We start from the raw sequence: 13,323 nt of genomic DNA, 5'->3' as shown, positions 1-13,323 counted from the left end.
CCATTTAAAAAAGGAAAGTTCTCAGTTCCCCAATACGTAAAATCAGAGGTGTTCTTGGTAATGTGTTTTAAGTGTGCATTGGAGTCAGGAGTGCTATGCCAGGTGACCTTCCTAAGATGTCCCTTGCTTTGTTCCCTTTCCTGAGGAATTTCCAAGGAGCCTTGAGGCTCTGCAAAAGAACTTGAAAACTTAGGTCTAGCCCACATTTTTTCAATCCAGGAATCAAAGACTTCATAAATATTAAAATTTAAGAGCCTGCCCATTGTTTTATTGACCACAGCACAAAATATAGTAACAATTCTCAGATGGCAATAATCAATGATATCAACCCATCACAAAGCCTCACAAAAACACCCTATAATGTGGAGAGGGATTTAAAAAATAAGGTAAAAGACAGTTATTCTTGATCTTAAGAACACCAAACAGGAAAAACCCATTCCATTTCGTTGTTGGGTTTTCATGGTCCCTGTTACAAATTTTATTCTTTCTTCTTTTCTCCATCTCCTCCACTTCCCTAAATTAGAATTGTGTGTTCATTCATAAACCTTGTAGCTAGGACTGCCTACAGAATTTTCAGGACCCAGTGCCAAGTGGAACGTGATGGCTCTTGTTCAAAATATTATTAAGAATTTTAAGATGGTGATAGCAGAGAGTTAAACTAAGTGTGAGGCCCCTCTACACGCGGGGCCCTGTGTGTCTGCACAGTTGGTGACTCCAGCTCTGCTTGTAGCAGAGATCATCCTTCTGGCTCATGAAGGACCCACTACATAGGTGATCTTCTGGGAACTATGTGTAGACCTCATTGTCCCTCCCAGAGCAGTGCCTATTGCTCTGATTTGGAACACAAGTTACCTTCCCCTGACCCATGCTTTGTCATGGGATTCCTGTCCTCAACAACCATGATTTTGAAACACTCAGCATCTGTGTGCCACTGAATGAATTCCTGTTACACATCAAGGTCTACAAATGTCAGCGAAGTCACGACAGATTAGACAGGATGATTTAGAGAAATAATCAATCCTAAGGTTTTTCGGGATAGGAGAAGAATTGGCCTCTGAGGCAAGCAATAATTGTGTCTTTTCGAACATAACTGCTTGTGAATCTTTTGAACTCCATTCAAACCAAGTCGCCTTCTCTTTCAGACTTGAAGAAAGTCTTTGAAAACATCCTGCCTAATTCTGATAATTCTCACAAAGAATAATATGGAAACTTGCTTCAACCTCTTCTCTCAGTTCCTTCTCTCATCTCCTTTTCATCTCTAAGTCACACTTGTCTTCCAAGACTCAGGTCGTGTCCTCATTCACTAATGAGTCCATACAACACACTTTTCTAGGCACGATGAATAGTCAAGAGGTGAATACGACATCAGCCCCACCTCTAACAAGGGAGAGGAGTCCAAAATAACCATAATACAAGATAGAAAGGAGAAGGTACCAGAAGAAATGGGGGGAAAAGATGCTATGTGGCAGGACAGACAACTTTCTGCTGCTCGTGGGCAGGAGTTAGCAAACACTTTGGCAGAGACGACACCTCACCAAGATATGGGGGACGGGCATTTTAGGCAGAGAAAAACATGAACCCAGGACTAAGGGCGGAGCTGGGAGGAGCTGGAGGGTGGGTGACCTAGAACTGCAAGTCATTCATCATGACTGGAGTGTATTTGTTAGTAATTGGGTACTGCAATGGTTAGTAATTGGGTACATAAACTTCTATTTTGTCTAATCCTCATATTTTGGATTTTCTGTTACCCAAAGCCAAACTCAACCATAATGAATGCAATCCTCAAAGTTCCATCAGCCATTCCTTGTACAATTCAGCACCAAGTCCCTCTGAGTGCTGGCTGCTCTCCTCTTGGTCATTACCATTTGGTGAACGCCTCTCTTAAATTCTAGCATCCAGGACTGAATACAATACTTCAGATGTGATCTGACAAGCCCAGCCTCTACTGAGCTCTTCATATATCTCTTGGCTATCTGTATGTCCTCTGCCCATTTTTTAATTGGGTTTTTTTTTTTTCGGTGTTGAATTGCACGATACCTGACATCAAATCATACTACAAGGCTATCGTAATCAAAACAGCATGGTACTGGCATAAAAACAGACACATAGATCAATGGAACAGAATAGAGAGCTCAGAAATAAATCCATACCTATATGGTCATTCAATCTACGACCATGGAAGCAAGAATTTACACTGGGGTAAAGACAATCTATTTAATGAATGGTTCTGGGAAATCTGGAAAACACATGCAAAAAAATGAAGCTGGACCACCTCCTTGTGCCATATACGAGAATAAATTCAAAATGGATTAAAGACTTAAATGTAAGATCTGAAACCATAAACTCCTAGAAGAAAATATAGGAAGTAAATGTGCAGACATTACCCTTAGTAATACTTTTACTGATATATCCCTTCAGGCAAGGGAAGTAAGAGAAAAAAAATCTACTGAGCTCTTAAACCATATACCTGTGATTCAATTACACAGCCCACCACACGAAACTGAAAACCCACCTTGAGGTTGCTATAAACTAAAACTCTTAGTTCTTTGTTATGTATTTCTGTTGAACACAACTATTTGATCCCAGACTGCTTTTTGGATACGACATGGAGCACAAGTTATGTTTGTTATAGCATTAGTATTTGTTGAATAAACAAAACAAGTATTTGCTTAAGTTTCTAATTTTCAACTACATATTTTATCAACAAACACTAACTATCTGATCTGATCTTAGAAGCTACATTTACTAGGTATTATTGAAAAGTAAACATTTGGGTTGAGGATCCTATACTGTGAAACTTTGTTTCTTTGAGGTTTGTTGTATTGATCCCAAAATGCCTTTGGGAAGAAACGAATATATATTTCATTGTGGAAATATTTTTATCTCTAGGATTTACAGCAATATAATTGATCTCTCTGCTTCTAGTTTGCCCCTTTCAACCTATTCTCTACACTGTACCCAGAGTGACTTTCTAAAGTGCAAATCTGATTATTTCTCGGCCAAAAATCCTTCAGTGGCTCCAATTGATAGAGGATAAAATTCAAAGTTGTTAGCATGGCTCATAAGACATTTTATGACCTGATTCTTCTAATCTGTACCTTTTATGCTATAGCCAACTAAACTCCTTTCTGTTTCTTCCCCCTGCCTGGTCTTGGAATATTTTATTCTCTTAACCTGGAATATTGTCCACTTCTTTCCCCATCTCCATCTGGTGAATCTTATTCTTTCCTTAGATTTTGCTTTGTATGTTTCTTTTTCTAGAAAGCTGCCTTGCATTGGGTCAGATGCCCCTACCATGGGTTTCTATCATGCCAAATATTTCCTTCATCATACCCAAAATGTAATTGCTTTTAATGATAGTACCTCCCACTCAACTGTAAGCTCCATGAAGGCAGAGATTATTTCTTTATTGTTCATTGTTGTTACTGGTGAATGAATAAACAAATCTATACAGACTTCTGCCTGAATTCAAATCTAACCAATCCCAAGTCAAAATGTGGATTTAGACCAAGTTCCATCAGAATAAGATATTGCAACACACCCTTCCTCCTCACTCCATCTGAAAACCAAGAGTAGCAAACATATCATACTTGTCCTCACAGATCCAGAAATTGGTCTGCTGTACGTTTTCCAGGAATCACCACTGACAGTCTTGACACTGAATTGATAGGATCTCCCTGGACGAAGGCCATACACAATGCGTCCTTCTGATTTTCTGTTGCTGTAGGGGTTGAAGACCGTGATTGCATCTCTGGGTACCCACTGCAGCTCAAAGTCATCGTAGTCTGTCCAGTCCGGTGGCCCCTTCCAGGTGATGGCCAAGGATGTGTTTGCAACATCGGCAAATGACATAAGACTGGGAGGACTTGGGGCTGTATGTAGCAGAAAGTGAAAAGTCACGTAATCACATCTATGCTATAACATATACAAGTGAGATAACTGAGTAACATCAGACATATTTTTAATGTACTTTGTAGGAAGAGATAATATGATAATATAATAGGAGCTTCCATTTGTAGTGGTTACTATTTGTAAGGCACTGTCCTCAAGTGTTTTATGTACATTTTCTTTAATTTTTATAACCAGAGCTTCCTTACCAGGATGCTGTGGAGCACGAGTGTGCCCTGAATGGGTTATATGTGCACAAAGGTATTGATTCCATCAGATTTGGGGATGGAAGGGCTACAATCCGCAGACTATGTCCACTTGCACAGGGTGGTGTACAGATATATTAACACTATCTATGTGTGCCCAAGAAATAAAAGAAATTTAGGAAGCACTACTCATAGCAACACAATGATGATGTATGTGATTATCCCCATTTTACAGATAAGAAAACTGTCTCAGCGATGCTCAAGGACCTGCCCAGCATCAATCAAGTAAGTGGCAGAGCTGAGCTAAAGAGCTAGATCCTTTTAACTGAAGTCTGTTTCCTTTGTTCACTGTACCATAGTGCCATCCCAAGTTCAGGGGTAGCACATGGCACACCATCATTGATTTTATTTCTTCTTATTAAAACCATAATTAAAATGTGCCTTTGGGAGCTACTTCCCACCAATACTTGGCCACTGGCCACTGGGCCTCTTACCTGTTCTGCTCTCCCCTGTGACCTTGTTGCTAAGATCGCCACTGTGAGTTACCACACACAGTGTGTACTTCCTTCCAGGAACAAGGCCATGAAAACGCCACTCTGTCAGGTCCTTGTCTTTCCAGTTTTCCTTCTCTGTGCCATTGGGGTTATAGAGAATCAGCTCATAAAAGTCGAAGTCCCCAGGGGCTGGGCTCCAGCCGAACCAGAGACTGTCTGTCATGTTCCGATTGGATCCCTTGAGGTTACTCACAGAGGCTGGGACTTAAACAGAGAGAAAAACCTTTACTAAAAACAAAATAGAAACAAAGGCATTTTGGCCCATAGATGAACATATAAGCTATGCTGGGCATATGGGTGAGTAGTTCCTATTGCAGAGTCAGATCTTGTTTATATTTCAGGTCACTTATGTTTAGGGGCGTGTCGTCTAGAGGTGTGGTACAAATTAAAATTAAAACACACATACACACACACACACACACACACACAAACGTGGTGACCTCTATATGCTTGCCACATGTGCTCTGATGAACGCATGAAATGAAGTCTTCAGAATGATGAATTAAAGCTGGTCAAATAGTTTATACCGTAGCTTATAAAAAATCCTGAAAGTGTTTATAAAAAAGTTCCAGCCCCTTCCAGTCAGGCCCATCTCACTCGTGGCCACCATACCAAAACAGCCTTCTCTGGGTCTCTTTACCTCTGCTTCGCCCACTTTCAGGTTCTCAGATCTCTCGTGCTCTTTCTTATAAAAATCTTTATTAATAGTCCCTTCGACCATTGTATAAATGTGTTACACTGGCACCTATCCCCTGGGTACGTAAGCATCATCATTCTTTGGAGAGTGAAGACTGTTGTCCCTTGTTGGAGGAACTTTAACCGTTAAGGAGAAGCCAAGGGGAGATGTGCAGAGTGCAGACTGCCCTAGAAATGGTAACAGCTAGGCAAGTTTATTCATGATTTAGGCTGATCTGCTGCTCTTTTCCATTGCTTTCAAAAGACAAACTGAGGACTTCTATGGGGTGCCTAGAATGTTCAAATGGCTCCCTTCACCCTGAGGTCTTAGCTGAAATGCTTTCTCTGTCTAAAGTACGTTCTTGTCCTGCCAAGTTGCTCTCGGTCACAACATACTGTTTATTTCCTTCATAGAATTTAAATCGTCTCCCTCCCTTTAAAATCTGCTGTCCTGGCCCCTCCCCCTGTCCAGTATTGTAGAGCTCTACTAGGTTAGGTGTGCAGTCTTTCTTCTTCACTGTCAGAGTTCAGCCATGAGCCCAGTGCCTGGGACACCAGAGCACTTAAAAACTTTTGTCAATGAAATTAAAAAAATGAATAGAAAAATGAGATAATGGGCTCTAATTCTGGAAGAGTAGATTCAGTTTCTTATTTGCAGCCTAGACAGATGTTTCTCTCTCTCATTTTCCTAGCGCTCTTGTATTCATTTCATCCAGTGCTGTGGTTTTGATTCACAGCACTTTGCTTGTTGGTCCCCTTTGTAGTTGTCCTCTGGACCTGCTCTCTCTCTACTCCGGCTGTTTCATTTAGAAAGATGAAGGGCACAGCTTGAATTGAGCCATGATGGGTTACAACCTGCTTGCAACTAGAAGAGCCAGAGTCTTTTTTTTTTTTTCACCAAACCCTATGAGATAAACAAGTGGAGGCAACAATGCAGAAACCAGTGCAAAAACTATGCTGATATATGAGCAAAGGCCTGATTTAGGGTCAGAAAGCCTGAAAGTCACAAATTCATATATAGTTATAACCCAGATAGACTAGGACACTAAGCACAAATCAAGGAAAAGCCAGTGACTTCTTTAACAGTTTCCTTGCTATTCATTACTGCTTGGGTTCGGATCTTACCTGTTCTACCAAATATGAAAGACTCATTAGACAGCTCCCCACTGTGAGTTACAATGACCATTTTGTACATTCGGCCTTGGAGCAAATTCTGGAAAGAAAAGCTCTGGATTTGTGGATCAACTTGAGCTCTCTCCTGAAGAGTTCGATCTGGGTTGTAGAGAAAGATGTTGTACCAGTTGAGCTCTCCCTCTGAGGTGGTCCAGCTGAAGGAGAGGTGTCTGGTGGAGTTCTCTGTGATCCTCAGATTGGTGACAGCTGCTGGGACTGGAAAAGTTGAGGAGCAAGAGAGTGAGACTGAGTTTTGGCACATCCCTGAAACAGCCCAGGACTGTCACATAGATAGACTCACTCAAACATCACCTCAGAACACATGGTCCCTGTCTTTAAAAAATATTGACTTCATGGAGACCCCAAAGCAAAAGAATCTGAATATTGTGAATTATTGATGCTGAAACAAAACTACAAGGGAACAAAGAAAACCAGTCATGGGAAAGTATCTTCAAAGATACCTTTTGGGTATAGAATACATATTAATCTGACCGGTGTGATTAAATGTTTGCCTAATTCTAAGAGCTATCAGAGATCATAAAATTATCTCTGAATGCCACCTAAGAGCTAAGAAATGGCCATCAGAGGGAAGAGCACTGGGGAGGAGAGAGTGGGTGAGAAAGAAAGGGAAAAGCAGACAGAAAGGGGAAGTTAGATTCAGGGATATGGGAAAGAGAAGCAAGAGGAAAGCCAAAACCATTATTTAAAAAGAGTTTACATTATTTGCAATTGCTTTGTCCTTTAGTGCAACCTGTTGGTGAGGTGATCCACTGTCAACAGAAATGACCTGCTTTGAAACTGCTGGCACAGATGCTGCCTGATTCCACAGACATCTTAAGATGCCAGTGAAAACAGAGCAGGACATCTGTCTCCGTCTCTCCTGGGTTTTCTTCCCTTACTTGTTTCCAAATACTTTCTCAGGTTTTTTGCTTTCTTTCTCTCCTATGTCAGGCCCTTAAAAATTGGTATTTTGCACGGTTCCATCCTTTGTCACCTTCATACTCTATAATACTAGGTAAGCAATCCATCTCATTCACTTTATGAATTACTATGGTCTGAGTGTTAGTGTTCTTCCCCAATCCCCCCCAAATTCATATGTTGATACCTAACCCCCAAGGTGATGGCATTAGGAGGTAGAGCCATTGGGAGGTGATTAGGTCATGAGTGGGATTAGCGCCCTAAAAAGAGGCCCCAGAGAGCTCTTGCCTCCTCCCACCATGTGAAGACACAGGGAGAAGGTGCCATCTATGAACCAGAAAGCAGGTTCTCACCAGATACCAAATCAAATGTACTGGGGCCTGGATCTCAGACTTTCAGCCTCAGAATTGTAAGAAATAAATGTTTGTTGTTTAAGCCACCCAGATTATGGTAGTTTTGCTATGGCACCCTGAACAAACTAAGGTATGGATTTAACTTGAATTTTTGTCCAAATCTTTATCTTCAGCTCACTTTTCGGATCTTGGGCCTATATTTTCAGTTACCTATGATCACCTCTCTCTGAAAGTCATTCAGACATCTCAAACTCAGTCCAGAACTGAACTCTATATATAATTTCTCCTTGAAACTGCCTCTTCCTGCTTCCCTTATCTCAATTAATGGCATATCTTGGAGCAGACACCCCAGGTAGAAACTCTGGAATCTTCTTTTTCCCCTTCTCTACTCCACTCAGCTACCAAGGGTCATCTTATCTAATGTAGAAATATTTCTTGGCTATATTTACTGTACGTTATCAGGTCTCCTGGGGTAGTTCAGCTGTTGACCCTTATCATTTCTACAAATGCAATTGGCTCATATCCCAATTACCTTTCTGACCACATTCCCCACTGTTCTCACTCACTCTGCTCCAGCTGTACTACGTCTTTTTCCTCCCATAGGCTGTCACATTCCCATCTCAGGATCTTCACCTTGCCATTCGCTCTGGTTGGCTCTGGATTCTCTTCCCCAAATACCTGCATGATCTTCTTTCTCATTTATTTCAGATTTTTGTTAAAATGTCACCTTCTCAACAACACCTTTGAGGACTGTACTATCTAAAATTGCAAGCCTCCAACACTTGTGATCTCCCTTGCCGGCTTAATTTTCTCTTTGGTATTTATTACCATCTAACCTACTATATTTTTTACTTACTTATTTTGTGTATTGCCTTTCTCCCCACTAGAATATATGCTTCATGACCATGATGGTTTGTTTTATTCACGTCTGTGTATCCAGCATTTAGAATACTTCCTCACACATAGTAGGTGCTCAATAACGAATGAATTAATGAACAGGTTTCCTGACCTCTGGTCTCTTCTCCATTCAATCTATCCCCCATTGTCATCTGATCTATCTTTTTTAAGGTATGCATGTTTGTACAAAATATTCACTCTCTGGCTGAAACACTTTTATTGCTTCCTCACTGCTTACAAGATGAAAAGTAAACTCCTGGGGAAGGCCCACCAGGCACTCTCTAATCTGGCCCCAACCTGCCTTTCCAGCCTCACTCTCCATCATGCAACACACACTTCAGCCACCCACGAAATCTCACCCTTCCTTCTCACACCCTTCTGCTTGGCACAGAGTGTCTGTCTACCTTCTCTCCTTGTGGAGAATTGTCTCATCCTTCATGACAGTACTGAAATGTCACTTTTATGAAGACTTCCCAATTCCACCCAACCTCCATGCTCCCCTTGATATTGGACATTCTTCTCTCAGATAAAACACTTACCACAATATATTGTCATTATTTGTTCATGTGACTTTCTCCCTCACCAGTCAGTCAGCGCTTCCAGACTAAGAAACATGCCTAATTCATCTTCGTGTCCCTATCACCACAACCCCCCTTGCAGACCTAAGTACTTAATAAATAAGTAATCAGACCAGTGATGTTGGCCCCCAAAGGTGTCCCTGTTGTAGTCCCCAGAACCTATGAATTTACTACTTTATGTGGCAAAAAGGACTCTGTACATGTGATTAAGTTAAGGATCGTGAGATGGGGAGCTTATCCTGGATTGTTCCAGTGGTAATCAACGTATTCACAAAGGCCAAAAGACGGAAGAGGGAGGCAGAAGAGCACAGGCGATATGGAGACAAGCACAGAGGTTGGAGTGATGCCATTGCTGGTATGAGCCATGAGCCAAGGAATGTGAGTGGCCTCCAGAAGCTGGTAAGGCAAGGAATGGATTCTCCCACTAAAGTGTCTACAAGAAACACAGCCCTGCTGATACGTTAACACCTTCATTTTAGCCCCGTAAGACCCATTTTCAGATTCTGACCTCCAAAACTGTAAGATAATAAATTTGTGTTGTTTTAAGCTGCTACATTTGTGGTAATTTATTACAGCACCCTTAAGGAACTAAAAGAGTGAGTTTTGATGAATCATCTAAACTGGAGTGTGGCAGGCTGACGGCTGTGTGAATAGGCCGACTGACACGGAAGTGGTAAATCATAGAGAATGTTCCTACTGTGTCAAGAAATAATGTATCACCTCCCAATTTTGCTTCGTCCCTCTGAGGCTACTGTTCTCAAGAAATAGCACACAAGGAGATATCTCATACAAAACACTAAGCTGTGTGAATTACCTGTTCGGCCTTCGGTTTTGGCTTCTTTGCTAAAGAGGCCTCCACTGACAGTTAGGATCTGTATCTTGTATTTCTTTCCTGGGGTTAGGTCTTCAAATTTGTGCTGCTTAGTGGAGGCTGGCTCCGATGTGTTACTCAGAAGGATCCCATTTTCGCTGAGCAGCAGGATATCATATCTTTCTGCCACGCCAACGGCTTTTTGCCAATTTACTATTAAGGAATGACTGCTGTATACATTGTCTGCAGTTATTCCCTGGACAGATGCTGGGACTGCAAAGCAAGAAGAGAAGCAAGTTCCATCACTTAGGGTAAAGTAACCAATTGAGAAAAGCTCTCGTAAATCCACTGCAGATAGAAGATGATGCCTCGTTATTGCACTGACACTTTCTGTGTGCCCTCAGGAGAAAATATTTCTTGGCCTGAATTATCAGTATAACTGCTTTGATTCTCCCCCCCCCCTTTTGTTTTTTTTTTTGAATTTAGGCAGGATCTTGAAATCAAACAAATAGAAAAATTAGTGACAGTTACACTGATAAAAACGCAGAGTGATACATATCTATGTATCTAGGAAGTGGGACAATGCTGAACAAATTTACATTCAATGAACATAGTTTGGATGACTGAATTATGTTGCTTGTTTGGACTTTCATTCCCAAGATTAACTCAAGTCAAAATTTCAAGCCCTTTAGTGGTTGCCAGAGGGTAAGGGGGGTGGGGGGTGGGGGGTGGGAGATGAGGGTAAGGGGGATTGAATATATGGTGATGGAAGGAGAACTGACTCTGGGTGATGAACACACAATGGGATTTATAGATGATGTAATACAGAATTGTACACCTGAAATCTATGTAATTTTACTAACAATTGTCACCCCAATAAATTTAATAAAAAAAAAAAAAGAAAGAAAGAAAGAAAAAAAAAAAATTCAAGCCTTGACCTAAGCAGTTGTATATAACAGTGTTTGTACTATGGCTCCTGATGTTAAAGGCAAAACAGTATTATTTGTTAATGTTTTCTGTCCTAGGCTCGTATTTTTTCTCTTTCTACATAATCTCCATAGGAGAGCTCATCCACTACCATGGTTTGAGTTGTTATCCATATGGTGATGACTCTCAAATTTGAACTTTAGGTCAGCTCTCCTATTTTTGCAAATGACGTCTCCCTCTGGATGTGCCACAGATGCCCCATGCTCAAGATGCCCAAATTGGACTCATCTCCATCCCATAACTTCCTTATTGTTCTTTGTTTCTATCTCTTGGTCCAAGTCAGAAACTTGAGTTGTCACTCTCATCCCTCTACATAAAATTAATCATGAGTCTTATAATTTCTGTCTCCTAAATCTTATTCCTCTTGGATCTCTCCACTTCTCTCCTTCACTATTACCACTACCCTAGGACAATGTCATTTCTTGCATACATTATTGCAAGTCTCCTGACCAGTCCCCTTGATTCCTTCCCTCTGTGCAGTTTCAAACTGCACATTGTATCTGGCATATTCTCACAGCATGCCCATGATGACAGCCCATCCATGACTCTCCACATTTCTAAAGACCTTAACAAGGCATACGAGCCATGCACGATTTGGTCCATCTACTTACTTGGCCACATGGTTCACATTCTTTATTCCAGCATACTAAATAGTGTGTGGCTCCTTAAATGTGCTAAGCTGTCAACTTGAGGTCTGTGCTTTTACTGCTGGAACCAAGTCAACATATGCTTCATCAGGATGACTTCTTAGTGTCTGCTTAAATGTTACCTCCTTCTGGAAGCTTTCCCTGACTCTTCCTGTTTGCTCCTAGAGCACCCCAGAACTACTTGTATTTTAACACTTAACCATGTTGTACCGTAATTGCCTTTTTATGTCTCTGAGTCCTTCTCTAGATTATAACTTTCTTGAGATCAGGGGTTTTTTCTTGCTATTAAACTGCCATTTTCTAGCATAGTGCTTGACATGTGATTGAAATATATATATATATATAAATATATATATATATATATATATATATATATAATATATATATATATATATATATAAATATATATATATTTATATATTTTTTTCTTAAAAAAGGAATTTCGAGAAAGGTGTGAAATGTTGAGAAATGCATATATATAGAACTCGGCTTGTTAAAATTTTGTATCCTTTAGCAAGTTTAAAAATTTATTCAGGTGATTTCATTTCTAATTACTTTCATTTGTTTTGAAAATCTCTACTAAGAAAGAAAAATGCAAAAAAAATATGAGAAAGCCTCTTGAAACCACATTGAATTGTACAAATTTAGGTGGTTTTCAATATAGATATTTTCAACTTGTGAACAGCCAAGGCCATTCATTGTCCCATTATGGAGAACAATTTGGGCCTTCTCCAGGTGGATTCTTACCTGTCCGCCCGAGCGCGTCTACCTGGTTCTTCAGGGACCCGCTGACTGAGGCAATCACAATCTGGTACTGTTCCCCGGCCTCCAGTCTGTGGAATGTGTGCTCGGAGATGTGCTTGGGGACAGTCTGAGACTCAACCTTTTGATTCTGCCTGAATGCTGACACCGTGTAGGAATCAACATCTCCCCCTCCAGGAGTCCAGTTCACCGTCAGGCTATCTGTCGCCCCATTGGGAGAAATGTGAACATTTTTGACAGCACTAGGAACTGAAAGAGAAAATAAATTTAAAAGTCATCACTTAGAGAATGAACTGTGGAAATTTCAACCAAAAGTTTTGTGCTTCGTATGTTTTGGCATCCACTGAAAGAATACACATGGAAAAAAATGGGTATCAATTTACCATCATCTTTCTCTGACTCTTCTGCCTGAACTGAAGCCAATGGGGGAAGTTCAGAGGGATATCACGGCCAGTGAGTAGAAATGAACAATGCCAAAAATAGAACCAGAGGCTAGTTAGAGTGCCTTGGTCTAAGTCTTGGTTCTTATTTACTAGCCGGGGGACTACAGACAAACTACTTAACATCTGTAAGTTTGTTTCCTCATCAGAAAAATGGTAATGATAATAATAGTAACAAGCCCAAAGAGTTGTGAGGCTTGAACAAAAGGTAGGTGTAAAGTGCTTTGCTGGGGTTTATAGGAAACTGTCAATGAACATTAACTATTATAGCAATAATATTAATAGAGTTCCAAAAAAGTGATACGCAATCAACAGAGGTATTTATACTTAATCTGTATGGCTCACAGCACCAGTTATTCACATCAATTCAACAGTATTTTTTTCTTCCTCTACCTCACACTTTTGTTAATCCAGCTTGGACAACATCATTGTCA

At 40.6% G+C, this 13,323-nt stretch overlaps 1 protein-coding gene across 4 annotated transcripts in view; it reads right to left on the bottom strand.

Moving 5' to 3' along the window:
- The window catches only part of PTPRB (protein tyrosine phosphatase receptor type B), a 123,375-nt gene that overhangs the window by 42,258 nt on the left and 67,794 nt on the right, over window positions 1-13,323 (bottom strand). For all 4 annotated transcript variants that reach the window (XM_019748966.2, XM_074325419.1, XM_019748967.2 and 1 more), the window contains 5 exons: window positions 12,435-12,698; window positions 10,057-10,326; window positions 6,449-6,712; window positions 4,589-4,852; window positions 3,591-3,872 (listed from right to left, as the gene is read on the bottom strand). In XM_019748966.2, coding sequence (XP_019604525.2) covers window positions 3,591-3,872; window positions 4,589-4,852; window positions 6,449-6,712; window positions 10,057-10,326; window positions 12,435-12,698 — 1,344 coding nt within the window. The remainder of the gene's footprint in view (window positions 1-3,590; window positions 3,873-4,588; window positions 4,853-6,448; window positions 6,713-10,056; window positions 10,327-12,434; window positions 12,699-13,323) is intronic.

Source organism: Rhinolophus sinicus, linkage group LG02 (genome assembly GCF_036562045.2).
Source record: "Rhinolophus sinicus isolate RSC01 linkage group LG02, ASM3656204v1, whole genome shotgun sequence".
NCBI classification, from domain to species: domain Eukaryota; kingdom Metazoa; phylum Chordata; class Mammalia; order Chiroptera; family Rhinolophidae; genus Rhinolophus; species Rhinolophus sinicus.
Note: the sequence above shows the minus strand (reverse complement) of the source record. Positions and strands in the feature narration are given on the sequence as shown.